Source organism: Halichoerus grypus, chromosome 15 (genome assembly GCF_964656455.1).
Source record: "Halichoerus grypus chromosome 15, mHalGry1.hap1.1, whole genome shotgun sequence".
Lineage (NCBI taxonomy): Eukaryota > Metazoa > Chordata > Mammalia > Carnivora > Phocidae > Halichoerus > Halichoerus grypus.
In genome coordinates, this window is record NC_135726.1 from 17180063 (window position 1) to 17196269 (window position 16207).

Below are 16207 nucleotides of genomic sequence, written 5' to 3' on the forward strand. Positions count from 1 at the left end.
CTTTTCTCCCTTTTGCTTTTTCCACTCCAGCCATCTGTTGTTTCCACACACCAAGCACAGTGCTGCCTCAGGGCCTTTGCACTTGCTGTTCCTGAGATATCTGCATGATTTGCTTCCTCACCTCTTTCGGGTCTTTACTCAAACATCCCTTCTCAGCAAAGCCTTTCTTGTCCATCCTACTTTAGATGGCAGACCTCCTCCCCCTGCTTGCTTTTCCTCCATACCAACACTGATTTCTCTGCCAGGTCATTTATTGTCTGTTCTCTGCACTGGAAATTAATCTCCATGAGGGCAGAAAGTAGTCTGTTTTATAAAGCACTGCACCCCAGCGCCAGGAACAGTGCTGGCTGTGCAGTATGTGGATTAAAGCTTGCCCTTGTTGACTTCATATCGGACTGAATGTGTTTCTGTATAAGGACCAATTCAGAGAGTGGAAAAAGACAATGTGAAAGGTTCCACCTTTAGAGTAAAGAATTTAGTTTGTAACTAAACACGTCTGCCCCGTAAACCAGTGACTCTCAAACCCTAGCATACATCAGAACCCCTGGAGGGCTTGTGAAAATACAGATTACTGGGTCTCAGCCCTAAGTTTCCGAATCAGTAGGTCAGGAGTGGGCCTGAGAACCGGTCTTTTTAACAAGTTCCTGGCGCTGCGGATGCTGTTGGTCTGGAGATCGCACGTTCAGAATGACTTGCTGTAGCCTCTAGATGACATCATAGCAGGGCTCAGTCTGTCTGTTCCCCATGGTCTCCCCAAAGCCTGGCACATTCCAGAAGCTCCATAAACATCTACCCACTGAATGACACTCCTAGAATTAAGAGTATCAGGAACAGATGGGCAATGTTGGGGACACCTTAGTCCCAGCAGTTCAGGGTAGAACTGGGTCTTCAAACTACCCCATCCTCAGAGGGGAGAGAGCAGGGGTACTCACGCAGCAGAGCCAGGACAGCCCCCAGGATTGGGAGGAGGAAGCCCCCCTTCCAGCGTTCGGGGCAGGTCTCCACGTGGCCATGGCAGTCACACACGGTGGCCTTGATCACTGTCAGCTGTTCCTTGTTGCCACGGTCAGCCAGAGAAAGGTGCACATCATACGTGTCTTGCTTCAGGAACTTCTTCAAGGACAAGGCCACTGTGTTTCCTGGAGGAGACAGATAGCGTTTATCACAACAAGGAGGCCACAAGTGGAATGTAGTGTATCACGCTGGAGATTAAGGAGACCGCCTCTACATCTGGCCAACAGGGAGAAATACCCCAAAAGCACACTTACGCCAAGTGTTAAAAAAAATAATTGGTATTTGGCCAAAGCCAAATTCACCAACATGGAAAGGATTATTGGGATAGCAAAATAAATTCATCATCTTATTTTCTTAAAATCAAATCGACAGTCACAGTATTTTTAAAATGAAGTTTTTTTTTTTTTAGATTTTATTTATTTATTTATTTGACAGAGAGATAGACAGAAGAGCACAAGCAGAGGGAGTGGCAGAGAGAGAGGGAGAAGCAGGCTCTGCACTGAGCAGGGAACCCGATGCGGAACTCGATCCCAGGACCCTGAGATCATGACCTGAGCCGAAGGCAGACGCTTAACCATCTGAGCCACCCAGGCGCCCTAAAATGAAGTTCTTAAAGGTTTATTTATTTTATTTATTTGAGAGAGCGTGCGTGCACAAGTGGGGGAAGGGGCAGAGGGAGAGGGAGAAGCAGGCTCTCCGCCGAGCAGGGAGCCCAATGCGGGGCTCGATCCCAGGACCCCAAGATCATGACCTGAGCTGAAGGCAGATGCTTAATTGACTGAGCCACTCAGGCACCCGAAAATAATGAAATTTTTAAAAAATCATGTCATAGAGGGCCAATAATTTCTCAGCACCGCTAGCTGCTTGGCTGTTCTCCTCAAAAAGAACACACTGAAATACATTCTTCCTGAGATAACTAACCCCATCTTATAATATTCACATTGACTGACCACCTGTTTTCCTATTTGAAAGTTCACTACCATTATTACAGTATTTTGCCCTTGCAATAGTAAATATGTTTATACCTTAACTATCCGATAGAATTTCAGTATCTGAAACACTGATAGTTCTGCGAAAGCATTATTTTTTTCAAAGATTTATTTATTTGAGAGATAGAGAGAGTGCAAGGGTGCAGGGGGAGGGGGAGAGGTAGAGAGAGTCTTAAGCAGGCTCCACACTGAGCGTGGAGCCCAGCATGGGGCTCCATCTCAGGACCCCGAGATCATGACCTGAGCCAAAATCAAGGGTCTGACGCTCAACCCACTGCGCCATCTAGGCGCCCCGAGAGCATCAGTTATTAATAAATGCAAACGCACACGGCCTGGTGATATAAGGGACATTGTGGAGCAGGTCAGAGAGGCTGCCGGCCAGCACGGTCAGCATTAGTGACGCACACAGGTTCGGGGCTGCTGTGAGGCTGCCGCGGACACTGTGCTAACCGGCCTTCAAAGGCCCAGCGTGGGAGGCAGGTTAACCTCGAAGCAGAAGCCGAGCTTCAGTGGGGCTGCACAAGGGGTCCCACTCTGGGGAGACTGTGTGGCGATCCTGGAATGGGGAAGAGGGCTCTGTTTGTGGGTGAGAAATACAGGGTCAGGGGCTTCTCTGAAGAAAGGCCTTCAGTTTAGACTCGTTCTCAAGAAGGAGCTATTAGCCAGGGTAGCATGACTTCTCATCATGCAGGACTTTCCCAAGCATTACAGATCCTCACCGTTAAATGCCAGCAGTGTCCCCCAGTCATCGGGGCAACCAAACACCACCCCACGATTCTAGCTCATCCACCCTCAAGCTTGCCGGCTTATTTCAGCACTGACCTCAAGCCACTTTTTGTTCAAAGGTTCTGCATACTCACTGGGCTCCTCTTAGTAAGAAAGCCAGAAGGCAGGCTTCGCCCTGTTCCCACGCGGCAATGGCAGGCAGACAGGGAGCTCTGCAGGCCGAATATCTGGTCTACCACATCGTGGAGGCCAAGGTGGGGTATTTCACTGAAACATCCCTACCACCATGCTGTCCCCGTGCCGGAGGGCGGATTTCTCAGGTGACGCTGACGATGGTGGTGCTGGTGACTAAGTGGAAACTGACTGGGAGTGAGGCTCTACTCTCATCTTCACCGCCGCTTTAAGAGGAGGTCACTATTAGCCTCACTTTACAAATGCAGAAATTGAAGCTTAAGGAGGTTAAGTAACCAGACCGAGGTCATACAGGGGTAGGGTTTGGATTAACTCCCCTGACAACAAGGACATGGTCAGAGAGAAAAACTAAATTAAAACCAAGAACCAGGGGCGCCTGGGTGGCTCAATCTGTTGTTACCCATCTGACTTCGGCTCAGGTCATGATCCTGGGATCCTGGGATTGAGCCCTGAGCCGGCTTGTTCCTCTCCCTCTGCCCTACCCCCCACCCCGGCTTGTTCTCTCTCTCAAATAAACAAAACAAAACAAAACAAAACCCAAGAACCAGGTCTCAATACTATCATCGGGTGTATCATTGGGCTTCGGCCATAACGCTCACACCTGACTGAGCCAGATCTGTGATTGCTGCCTGGGAAGAATGCTCGTAAGGTGGCCGCTCACATCTACCGAGCACTGATGTACCAGACAAGAGGCCTCTCGTGGAATCACCTACTTCATCTTCACGGTATCTGGATGGAAGTAGGACAATTATTGGCACCATTCTACAGGGAAGGATAACTGAGGAACAGTGAGGTTCAGTAACTTGTCCATAATCACAAAGCTAATAAATGGAGGAACTGGGTGTTGAACCAAAGCATTCTGGTTCCAGAGTCCATGCTCTGTAAATGCTAAGACCAGGGAGGGGAAAAAACGGCTTCTAGGCCACAAGGGGGTGACAGGAGACCAATGTGGGTTCCTCAAAGGGAAGGTGCAGGACATACATACCCAAATCACAGGAATCATAAAATTGAGACAATGTGGGTATGTGAAGCAGATCTCCTGAGTCCTTTCTGGGCTGGGCTCAGCAGCACTCATAGACACTGGGCACTTGGTTCCTTTGGGGCTGAACCTGTGTGTACTGGTTCCCTATTTCCCTCCTGGGGAACCTTCCTAGCCCCAGGAGGAAGGCGGAGACATTTTAAACCAAAGTGAACAGTGTTTCTCCAGGGGCCTTACTGGCTCTTGGGGCTGGATCCTTCTCACACACCCCGGGTCCTCACTCTCTTGATGCCAGTTAGACCCTTTCCCAGGCCAGTGACAACTGAAAAGCCATGGAAGACTGAGAAGCTCCAGGAGGATGGGAAAGAGAAAGGACAGGGAGGTGGATAGGAGGAGGTGCGTGGGGGACAAGGACTGTGGCTTCAACTTGCTCACGTACTCTGTGCCCTTGGGCACGCTACTTAACCTCTCTGAGCCTCACTGTCATCTGTAAATGGGGATAAAAATACTGACCACAGAGGGTGGTAGAAATATTAAATAAGGAAAGAAAAAGCATCTTGCCTATCATCAGGGTTCAATAAATGGTAGGCAGCAGAGCACCAATGGTAAATTAGAAATGTCTGGATTCAAATTCTGGTGGCATCATTTTCTAGCCTTAATGCCTCTGGCAAGATATTTAACCTTCTGTAAGCCCTGGTTTCCTCATCTGTAAAATGGGCGCACACACGTATATATGTGGGTTGCCGTGAGGACTGAGTAACCTAATCTATGAAGCATGAGAAGTGCCGTCTAGCACACAGTAAGCATGCTCAGGGCATATGAGCTATTATCACTGCAGGAATCCTGGCTCTTTCATTACGTGAGATTGAGAAAGTCATACCCTCTCTCTCCTTGCCCCAGTTTTTCCAACTGTACAGGAAGGTGACTGGGCTAGAACATTCTTTTTTTTTTTTTCTTAAAGGCTTACATTAAGTTAATAAGCAGCATTTGGTTGATGTTCTTAACTGAGTGGGAATGTGTACAGGGTCCTGGCATGGGGCACACACCCACCTACCACCATCACTCACTCACCTTTCTCGTTGACCTCTGCTGTCCAGTAGATGTCCGAGTCGTGTGTGAGCTGGGCCTGGAAAGGGGAGGTGTGGGGGGACAGGTCCTTGTCCGTGATGTTCAGCACTTGGGGCACAGGGCTTTGGTTGCAGATGGTGATCTGACGGGGCTCAGGGACCGGGCCGTGGTCGTTGACGTCCATAAGTGTTAGCAGGAGGGTCCCAGTGCCAGTGGTGGGAGGGCTTCCTGTTCACAATTACACACAGGAGCCCTTTTTAGCATCTGCCCTTGGTTGGGGTAATGGATGAATGTTAAGCTCTCTGACCTACCCAGTCAGCCTCAGGGAGGTTCCTGTTTATTGCCCAGCTGTAACTTTTCAAGCCCCTCCCTGTCCTGCCCTAGTCTCATCATAGATCAAACCAGTGATGGCAGATCCATGACAATCATGCCTTCATTCTCAGCAGATTTTCCTAACTGATCCTAGCAGTTAACAGCCACTACCAATCTACCCCAAAGAGAAACCTACTGGCCACCTCAGGGCTGATGCGCTTTAGGGATGGCTCCCTTCACAGTCCTGCCGTGACTTCTCGCCTGCTTCCAGGCCTTGCTTTGCTGTGTCAAGCAGAGATGTCAAATCACATCACAAACCCCAGCTCTGTCATGGTGTGACATCACTAATCAATCATGCCATCTTCCAGGCAGCCCCTTCTAATCCAATCACAAGGGGAAACCAACAGGCCAATCTAGGGGTCAGTGAACCACACACTTAGGCTGAAATAAGTCTTTCTCCTAACACTTGGGTCTTAGGGAAACCAGAGCCAGCCAATCCTAGTCTTTATTAGTCTCCTGTGCAAGTTTCCCTTGACCCTCTAGATTGGTTTGCTGACACCCCTCTCTGACACCATACTCTGTCTGGGGAGGGGATGTGCTATGCCTTGGGGTCCAAAGGTACCCAAGTGGAGGGGTTGGAAGGAAGCTCTCACCATCATCTGTGGCCAAGACCATGACTTCGTAGACATTGTTCTTCACAAACTGTTCATCCTCACGGTCTAAGATCCCCGTGGCAGTGACCTGTCCACTGTCTGGGTCCATCGCTAGCCACCCTGCTGGGTCTCTCAGGATGTGGTAGCTGGGATGGAAAAGTTGAGAAGAATCATACCCAGAATACTTAGAATTCTGGTTGTCATTCAAAGCCTACTCATTCCAACTGGCAGATGGTGTCATGGGACTTGGGGCTCCTAAGCAGGATCACATGAAAAATGCATCCCACCCCTAAATGGGAGCCCAGCAGGGACACATGAGAGAGAGTGGCTATACCTGCTCCCCTGGTTCTCAAAGTCCTTAGCCTTGGGAAGGGTAGGAAGGGAAGGCCCTGTGCAAGGGTGATGTTCAAAATATGTAGCAGTCTTTATGGTAATTAGAACAAACACTGACCATAATAAATAGCCCATCCAATACTACTAGTGCTTTTGGATGCATCTGAGCCCAGCTCCTGGTTACCTGATCTTCTGACTCCCCTTGTCAGGATCCTGCGCAGTGTAGGTGCAGACAGGCTCCCCAACAGAGATGCCCTCCTGGACCTCGATGACTTTAGAGGGTGGGACGAACACAGGTGCCTCGTTCACGTCATCCACGTGGACCACTACAGTGGCTGTGGAGGTTGGGAGCTTCACTACAAAGGGAGCCTCATTGGTCACTTCAACATACAGAACGTGCTGGTTTTTGGCCTCGAAGTCCAAGCCCTGAAAGAGAAAAGGAGGACCTGAGCCGCCAATGTGTGAGGAGGACTTATGCGGTGCCGTGATGTCAAAAAGAAAGGGCCCACGGTGAGGGGCTGCAGGCTCCCAGCATCAACAACGCTATCCTTCCCGGGGTGCCTGGAGGGGGGTGCAGTTGGTTCAACAGCACCCAACTCTTGGTTTTGTCTCCAGATGTGATCTCAGGGTTGAAATCAAGCCCCATGTGGAGACTCGCATTGAGCTCTGTGCTTGGTGCTCGGTCTGCTTGAGTTTCTCTCTCTCCCTCTAAAATAAATAAACCTTTAAAAAAAGAAATGCTGTTCTTCCCATAAAACCTCTTGCACTTTTTTTTTTTTTTGAGGGGGTGGAGAGGGAGCGGGAGAGAGAGATAATCTTAAGCAGGCTCCATGCCCAGTGCCGAGCTTGATGTGGGACTCGATCTCACAATCCTGAGATCATGACCTGAGCTGAAATCTAGAGTTGGATGCTTAACCATCTGAGCCACCCAGGCTCCCCATCCTCCTGCCCTTTCTGAGTCTCTGGTAGGGCCTCTCAGGCCACCCCTAGACCAGTAAGCCTTAGAGATGGTTCCCAATGGGGTGGTGGTCCCCTAGGGGGTGTTGTAGAAACTTGTGGAGGCCTTTCTGGTTGTCATAATGATTGGGGATGATGTTGGCATTTATAGGCTGGGGCAGGGACACAAAGAACTGTCCCCCAGGCCATGTGATTTGCCAACAGCCCCTTGGACGTTCATGTATTCATGGCTGTGAAAAATCTGTTTATAATTACTTGTTTTACATATAAACTAAGTTTTTGGTGTTGTTTTAATATACACTGACTTTTCCAGGAATGCAACTTCTGAGGGGAGCTTGTAATTTGATTTGTCCAGGCCTTTCCTAAAAGTCGTATATTTCCTATTGTATAAAGACATCAGTATGACTCGTGGTATACATGAGCTCCCTGAGTGACATGCAGTATCCACTGCATTTGGACGATTCCACAAAGAGACACAGGTAACTGACCACCTCATTATGTTTTCTAGTATGCGCCCCAAAGCTTACATATAGAAACATCTTATTATCAGCAACTCTTCCTGTAAAATTCTCCTTTATTGGGCGCCTGGGTGGCTCAGTTGGTTAAGCGACTGCCTTCGGCTCAGGTCATAATCCTGGAGTCCCTGGATCGAGTCCCGCATCGGGCTCCCTGCTCAGCGGGGAGTCTGCTTCTCCCTCTGACCCTCCCCACTCTCATGTGCTCTCTCTCATTCTCTCTCTCTCAAATAAATAAATAAAATCTTAAAAAAAAAAAAAAAAATTCTCCTTTATTTCACAGTTAGGACATTCTATTTTTCCAGAAATTGTGTAAGTTATAACTTATTATAAATGAAATTCATTTCACAATATAAAAAGGGCATTACAAAGTTTTTGTTGCAAGAAGGAGATATTCGTTAAAGTATTATATAAAACCCTGCTTCTCAAACTAGGCCATTCTTTTTTTTTTTTTAAGATTTTATTTCAGAGAGAGAGAGAGAAAGCACAAGCAGGGGGACCAGCAGGCTCCCTGCTGAGCTGGGAGCCCAATGCAGGGCTTAATCCCAGGGACCTGAGCCAAAGGCAGCTGCTTAACCAACTGAGTCACCTAGGTGCCCCTGGCCACTTTTCATAATAAACCAGGAGGTAAAAGAAATTAAAAAAACATTAGGCCCATCTTCTTAAAGCATCAATTTTATTCAAAGACTTTGTGAGAGGCAAGCATCTAACTACTAAGTAACTTAGAACATTTTACTATGCAAAAACCTAGATATGTATTATGGATTAAACGCAAAACTAGCAAGAATTCCAATAAAACAGAGACCCTGTGTGTGAGAAGACTAACTGGGGACAGCCACCGGACACCAGGATCTGGGAGGAGGGGCTCCACTCCCCTGCCTCCATCAGATCAGTGACTCTCCCCGGTATTATGAATTGAGTCCCTCGGTAAGATTTATTTTGAACAAATTCATTCCCCAACACGGGAGGGATGGGTAAGTGTCAGAAGCCACGGGCCTGGTGCACTCCCTGGTGAATGTTCCAGAGCAGGTGTCCCAAGGCTGGTGGTCCACCACCCTGTCCTGGAGGCTGTAGACTTGACTGCCCCAGGGGTGACCCCTGTCTAAAGCCCAAACGGACTCACCTTTCTGGTCATCAGGATGCCCTGGTTGCTCTCGGGGTGGGTGGTGATGGTAAAATGGTCCCCGTCATCACCTTCCAAGATGCGGTAGGTGGCGCGCCATGCCGGTGAGTTGGGGGCATCCAGGTCAGTCACTGTCAGCCTCTGCAACTCGTGGCCCACCGTGTTCTCGGGTACACGGGCCTCGTACTGTCAGTGCAGGAAGCACAGCATCGTCAGAGTAGAGACTGATCGCCCATCCTGAGACTGTTCCACTCTTCGCCAGCTGTGGATCCTCCATGCAACTCACTCTTCCTGGGACCACCCAACCCACACACCAGGGTTTCAGGGCACACACAGATGCAGAATGTCCTCACAGCTGCTGGGACAGACCACAGGGATCGTGGGCCGGCTTTTCCTAGATCCAGGGCCAAAATATTCCAGGAATCTCACTGGGTCTGGGTGCCCTAAACCCTGCCACATGTGGCCATCTAGCTGAGATCAGAAAGGTAGGAAGAGGGTGGCAAGAAGGACTAGGGGCCTGACTGCTGTACTGCACGGATCAGGAACATTTTGGGAAATTCTGGAACAGGTGGCAAACACTGGGAACTCAGCTGCTCAGAGCAAATTTTTAATCAAGCCTAAATAATGTTCGGTAGCCAGAGTTATCTAAAGATGGAAGGGGGGTGGGTGTCATCTTGATTGGCCCTGAGTCCTCTGTCACTGGAGGTGCCCAGAGCATTCACGGGGTGAAGGGGGGCACGTGCAGGTGTGAGGCAAATTCTAAGTGTTCACATCAACAAGGATTTTCTTTCTCTCCTTCTTCTTTTCTGTAAACTCTAACACTAAGGAGGGGCTTGGACTCATGACACCAAGGGTCACATGTTCCACCGACCGAGCCAGCCAGGCGCCCCTCAATGAGGATTTTCATATTGAGCACTTACGTACCAGGGATTGTGTTATGAACTCTACAGAGATTATGCCTTTTAAAACTCAGAACAATGCAGCAGGTACTATTATTACCTCCATTTCACAGATTAGGAAATGGGGCACAAAGAGGTTAGGTAATTTGTCTCTGGTCACACAGCTAGTAAGTGGTGGGGTGGGACCGGAAGCAACGTGAGCTGGTTCCAGAGTTCCATTAGAAAGGAAAACCTGAGTCCTTCATCATCTGCTGAGGGAAGAAGGATTGAAAGGGCACTTACCTTCGGAGGCTCAAACACAGGAGCGTTGTCATTGGCATCGAGGAGTTCTACTACGGCCACTGCGGTGGTGGTAGAACCATCCCCGTCCATGTCTGTCGCCTGGATGGTCAGTGTGTACTCGGGGACTCTCTGGGGAGGAAAGGAGAGTTCAGGCTGAGGGGCCCCTCAGCCTGGGCTCCCAGAGGCACAGCCCTGGATGTATGTGGAGGGAAGGGGAATGTGTCCCCCTCTCAGTGTTCTCTTGAATCCCTGCCCCACTGCTCACCCAACATAGGGAAGAACAGAGGCAAATAGGGGAGGCGGAGGGGAAATGCAGACCCCAACGGTTCTCTTGGGCCAACCAGCGGTGGAGTCTGGGCATTGCCCCCTGACCCTGGGCTGATGCAGAATGGGAGCTCTGAGTGGGATTTGGGCAAAGGTATTAATTAGGAAACAGTAGGCAACTCCAATATCCATGGAGCTAACTCTACTTTATGGCACACAAGGGACAAATCTGGGCAACGTGCATGCTAAGTGAGCCATTCTGAGAGGAAATGAGAAAATCTACAGAAAATATCAAACGCCTGCATTTTACAGCTGCCTCCTCAGCCTTAACGAGACCATCTGACACCATGCGGCTGGCTCCAGAGAGCTGTGGGACATCAACACGGGAACACAGCAGCGGCCATGGACAGGGGCTCCTGCTCTCGAGCGCCAGGCCCCAGCCTGAGCAAGCCTGGGTAGGAGCCACTCACCTCCCGGTCCAGGCCACTGGAGATCACGCTGATGGTGCCCGTGCTCCGGTGGACAGTGAACATGAGGTCATGCGGGTCCTTTGGCTCTTGGCTATGGATAGAGTAAGCAACCACCCCATTGTACGTGTTGACGGCATCGTCCTCATCTGTGGCTGTCACCTGCATCACAGAAGTGCCTAGAGGGCAGAAGGACTGGGTGAGCATCCTTCCCTCCCTGCTCCAGTCCCAGCCTTGCCCACTTCTGGAACTCTGAGAGAGAGAATGGGTGGTTCCACCAATATCTGTCGCTGAGAATGGCAAGGGCCCCTTCCCCCAGAGGCTGAATCAGGTATGACTGCGCCTCCTCCCTGGAGTCATTGGTGGCTGCAGGGACCCTCATGTGCATCCCCACAGTCCTCTGCTCGTCGGCTTGGACTCGTATTCCACTTTGTGGCAGATTGCTAGATGGTGTCCGTTTTCCATTCTCCGTTTCTTTCTTAGAAACAAAATCCTCAATCATTTTAAGCTGAGCACAGGCCTGCCTGGAACAAAGACTATTTCCCATCCCTTCTTGCCACTATGGTCTTGAGACTAAATTTTGACAAACGGGATATATAACTTCGGCAGAAGTGCTTTTCTGAGGATGGGGCTTACTCTCCACACCCCCACCCCCCGTTCCAGGTGTAACGGCCGGAGTTCTAGCAGCAACCACGGGGCAATCTTGGAAATAAAGCCTAAATAACAGAGCAATGTGAGAAAAGGGGCCTAGGTCTCCCACGTTTTAAAGTACCATTCCAGCCTTGATTGTCCACCTCCAGGCTTCTTTTTTTTTTTTTTTTTTTTTAAAGATTTTATTTATTTATTTGACAGAGAGAGAGACAGTGAGAGAGGGAACACAAGCAGGGGGAGTGGGAGAGGGAGAAGCAGGCTTCCCGCCGAGCAGGGAGCCCGATGCGGGGCTCGATCCCAGGACCCTGAGATCATGACCTGAGCCGAAGGCAGACGCTTAACGACTGAGCCACCCAGGCGCCCCCACCTCCAGGCTTCTTGAATATAAGGAGAAAATAAGGTTCCATCTCATTTAAGGTACTGTTGTTCTTTGGGGGATGTCTGTATTGGCAACCTAACCAACTCACACTTCTCGAATTCTCACAACTCAGAGAGGAAGGGAAGAGGAGAACACCACCCCACCAGCATCTGTCTTTGAGGTTGTTATATCTAATCTTCACAATTCTTTACAGGAGGCATTGTTCCTATTTTCTTTCTTCCTCCCTTTCTTTCTTCCTTCCTTCCTTTCTTTTCTTTTCTTTCAAGATTTTATTTATTTGAGAGAGAGAGCAAGCAGGGGGAGGAGCAGAGGGAGAGGGACAAGCAGACACCGTGCCGAGCACAAAGCCTGATGAGGGGCCCAATCCCAGGACCCTGAGATCACGACCTGAGCTGAAATTAAGGGTTGGACACTCAACCGACTGAGCGACCCAGGTGTCCCCTTTGTTCCCATTTTCAGATGTGAAGTTTGAGGCTCAGAAGTCAGGAACTTGCCCAGGGTCACAGGTAAAGAGGCAAATCAAGATTCAAATCTATATCTTTGTAGCTCTAAAACTTGTGGTTCCCAAACCTGGCTGATCATCTGAAGCTTCTGGGAAATCTTTAAATATACAGATTCCAGGCTGTACTCTAGGATCACTCTTATTCATGGATCTTGGGATGGAGTGGGAGAATCTAAATTTTTAAGATGATCCCAGGTAATCTGATGCACAGCTGAGGAAATCAGGGATGGAGGGTTTTTCTAGCATTTCGGGGTCTGGTCTGACCTCCAGATGGTTCTAGAAGTTGACCCAAGGCTAGGTCTGGGCCCAGCAGACCTCTCCATCTATAACCCCCCCCACCACAGTCCTCTTACCAGGTAGTACCCCTTCCAAGACGCTCCCTCTGAAAACATCCTGGGTGAACTTGGGTTTGTGGTCGTTCTGGTCTGTGACAATGATGGAGATGTTCATGGGGTCTTCCACCGAGGCACCGTTCTCTGATACAGCATGGCCAAAGAGCTGTGGGTGCACAGGGGTGGGGTCAGCCTGGCCCCCTCCCCACCTGGCCCCGGGGCCCTGCTTCTTGTTGGATGCTACAGGTTACTTGCCTCATACTTTGCAATCTTCTCCCGGTCCAGTGGCTTGTTCAACAACAACCAGCCTGTTTCCTTCTCTATGGTGAAGACACCCTCAGGGGGACTGTCTGCTCCAGGCCCTGTGATGCTGTAGAAAATCTTGGTGCCTCTGTCCTTATTAGATTTGAGCTGGAAGCAAAAGAGAATGGCAGCTGACAAAGTCTCAACTAGCTCAGGACCGCAACAAAGGTGGGGAGGGGTGGAGGCACTGCCTTATCAGAACCTGCTCCCGTTACAGAGGCTTCCAGGAGCAAGAAACCTCACTGGCAGGCCTTTGGATGAGGGTCCCTGCAGCCACCAATGACTCCAGGGAGGAGGCGCAGTCATACCTGATTCAGCCTCTGGGGGAAGGGGCCCTTGCCATTCTCAGCGACAGATATTGGTGGAACCACCCATTCTCTCTTGTGTCTTCGCAAGATACGGTTGGATGGGGAGATCTTCAATGCTTTCCTTTCCTGCAAGGAGAGAAGACCCCTTAACCGGACATGCGAACAGCTGGAAACCACCCAACATCCCTTCACTTACAGAAGTTACTGAAGGGTGAGTAGAAAGACCTAAATGGCTACTGCAAAAGGCAAATTGAAAATAATCCTAAGTGTTCATTTAGAGAGAACCAACTAAATACACATTATAATACTTCTATCTAGTGGAACTGCTATACAGCTCTAAAAATAAGGAAGTCTATGTGCGGACAGGAAAGATCTTTGATATATGCTGTTAAATGAAAAAGAACAAGGTATAGTAAACTATAATGTAGTTTAGTATCTTACTTAACAACTTAACATAGTTAATATGTATCATCTTTTGTATGAAAGGGTAGGAAAATAAGACTGTATTCATAGTGGCTCACACATAAAGTATGGGGGCAGATACAAAAGAAACGAATGACAGGGTTATCTGTGAGAAGGGGACAGGCAGTATATTGATCTATTTTTAAGTGCAGAAAGAAGGTGCAGACATGTGAATAGTATGCTAGCTTTTGCATAAAAGAGGAGGAAAAAGAGTCTGTGTATCTGTATACATATATAAAATATAAAACATATATAATATGTTTAATATAAATAAATATAGAATATATAAAGAAACTTTAGAAGGAAAAAACTGGTAACAGTGGTTATCTGTGTCTTTTTTTTTTTTTTTTTTAAAGATTTTATTTATTTATTTGAGAGAGAGAATGAGAGAGAGAGAGCATATGAGGGGGGGAGGGTCAGAGGGAGAAGCAGACTCCCTGCTGAGCAGGGAGCCCGACATGGGACTCGATCCCAGGACTCCAGGATCATGACCTGAGCCGAAGGCAGTCGCTTAACCAACTGAGCCACCCAGGCGCCCGGTTATCTGTGTCTTGGACAGGGCATTAGATAGATGCATAGAAACAAAGGGAGGTTATTCATTGTCTAACTTTTTAATATTTAAAAAAAAAATTTTTTTTTTTAAAGATTTTATTTATTTGACAGAGAGAGACACAGCGAGAGAGGGAACACAAGCAGGGGGAGTGGGAGAGGGAGAAGCAGGCTCCCGCGGAGCAGGGAGCCCGATGCAGGGCTCGATCCCAGGACCCTGGGTTCATGACCTGAGCCGAAGGCAGACTCTTAACGACTGAGCCACCCAGGCACCCCAATATTTTTAAATTTTTGAACCATGTGAATACATTAGCTCTTCAAAAAATTCTAAGAAAGAAATGTGGCTGAGTTCCTCAGGTCTATCTTCCCAGAGCCTCATGGGATTGGCAGCCCAGTGTTGGAATCACCTTCCCTTGGGGTTTAGCCCAAGAAGGAAAAGAAGAAAAGGGAGGTGGGAAAGGGAATCCCAGGGGCAAAGGGCACTGGGCCGTGGCTCACAGGGCAGTTCCTTGCCCCAAGGGCCTGACTCTCTGGCGCCCCTAGTGGGAGGTTGTAAGCCGTAGGCAACTGAGGGCCAGCAGCAAGCTGGGCATGCATGGAGAACATCGTGGTGTTTTACCTGGACTGTTCTATCATTCAGCACAGTGAAACCACCATCAGTGCTAAGCAGGGCTGACTCTTGCTCGGAGCAGTCTGTGCAAATCACTGTGGGGAAGGAAGAAAGAGAATATTAGGAAGGAGGGGACTTCTGGAGGCTACTCTGGGGAAGCAACACCTGACAACAGCCCTCTGACTAGATCAAGGACTGTTCCAAGCCAGAAGGAGACCTGGTTTTGGTCTCCATCGTTATCAAGTAAATACGAATTTCAGATGGGGCTTCCAACTTTGGTCTCAAGAGGGAGGATCACTTTGTGGTTTGTGGGCCAAGCCCCTTTCTTTGTTTATGACACCAAAGAATCAAGATCATAGGCATTCAGCCCATCAGCCCCAGATGGCCTCATGAGACACAAGGTAAACCCAAGGTCATAGCTGGAGGCAGGAGATTTTCAGCATTTCAGAAGACCATGAGTCTACCTACATGCAATAGGCATCCTGCTACCTGGTTACCCACACAAATCATTCTTGACAACCTCTAGCTGTTTCAGTTTATCATGCTCCCTCTGGATCCCCCCTGCTTAGCCAACCTTTAAATAAGCACTCTGAGGTGCTAACTACCATTCACCAAGCCAGAGACGGGCCCATTTCATCCCTACAACTACCTTAACCACCAAGGTAGGTATTAGCTTCTTTTCAAAGATAAGAAAACTGAGGTTCAGAAGCCACATCAGCCTGACCCCAAGGTATTCACTAGAGAGTGTTCTTACCCACTCTTCCTTGTGGCCAAAGCATGGAAAGAGGCCACCTGAGGGCACACCTGGGCCCCTCAGCACCATGCTCTGGCCCCGTGGTTCCCTGATGCTGGCCCAGACACCAGTAGGCTGCAGCAGGACAAGGCCCACAGGGACAGGGCTGTGCCACAGAAATGCCAGCGTGAGGCCTCCCAACTGTCCTTTTTTGAAAAATTGTCCTTTAGTCTCAGATGATGATAATTGGTTTATTTTCTCCCCCTGTTGCCACCACTCCTTTCCTCCTCTATGATGATGGTTGTTTAAAAAAGTTCTTCCTTGGGGCACCTGGCTGGCTCAGTCGGCAGAGCATGCAACTCCTGATCTCGGGGTTGTGAGTTTGAGCCCCATGTTGGGTGCAGAGATTACTTAAAAAAAAAAACAAAATCCTGGGCACCTGGGTGGCTCAGTTGGTTAAGCAACTGCCTTTGACTCAGGTCATGATCCTGGAGTCCCAGGACTGAGTCCCGCGTCGGGCTCTCTGCTCAACAGGGAGTCTGTCCCTCCCCCCTCTCATGCTCTCTCTCTCAAATAAATAAATTTTTTTTTTTTTTTTAAGATTT

The 16207-nt window shown here is 49.0% G+C and overlaps 1 protein-coding gene across 1 annotated transcript in view; it reads right to left on the reverse strand.

Moving 5' to 3' along the window:
* Positions 1 to 16207, reverse strand: part of CDH3 (cadherin 3) — a 45960-nt gene that overhangs the window by 5448 nt on the left and 24305 nt on the right. The window contains exons 3-13 of the mRNA XM_036109156.2: positions 14879 to 14964; positions 13249 to 13374; positions 12893 to 13048; positions 12659 to 12803; positions 10777 to 10952; positions 10043 to 10171; positions 8862 to 9047; positions 6451 to 6692; positions 5934 to 6079; positions 4972 to 5196; positions 933 to 1139 (exon numbers count right to left, since the gene is read on the reverse strand). Of these exons, the coding sequence (XP_035965049.1) occupies positions 933 to 1139; positions 4972 to 5196; positions 5934 to 6079; positions 6451 to 6692; positions 8862 to 9047; positions 10043 to 10171; positions 10777 to 10952; positions 12659 to 12803; positions 12893 to 13048; positions 13249 to 13374; positions 14879 to 14964 (1824 nt within the window). The remainder of the gene's footprint in view (positions 1 to 932; positions 1140 to 4971; positions 5197 to 5933; positions 6080 to 6450; positions 6693 to 8861; positions 9048 to 10042; positions 10172 to 10776; positions 10953 to 12658; positions 12804 to 12892; positions 13049 to 13248; positions 13375 to 14878; positions 14965 to 16207) is intronic.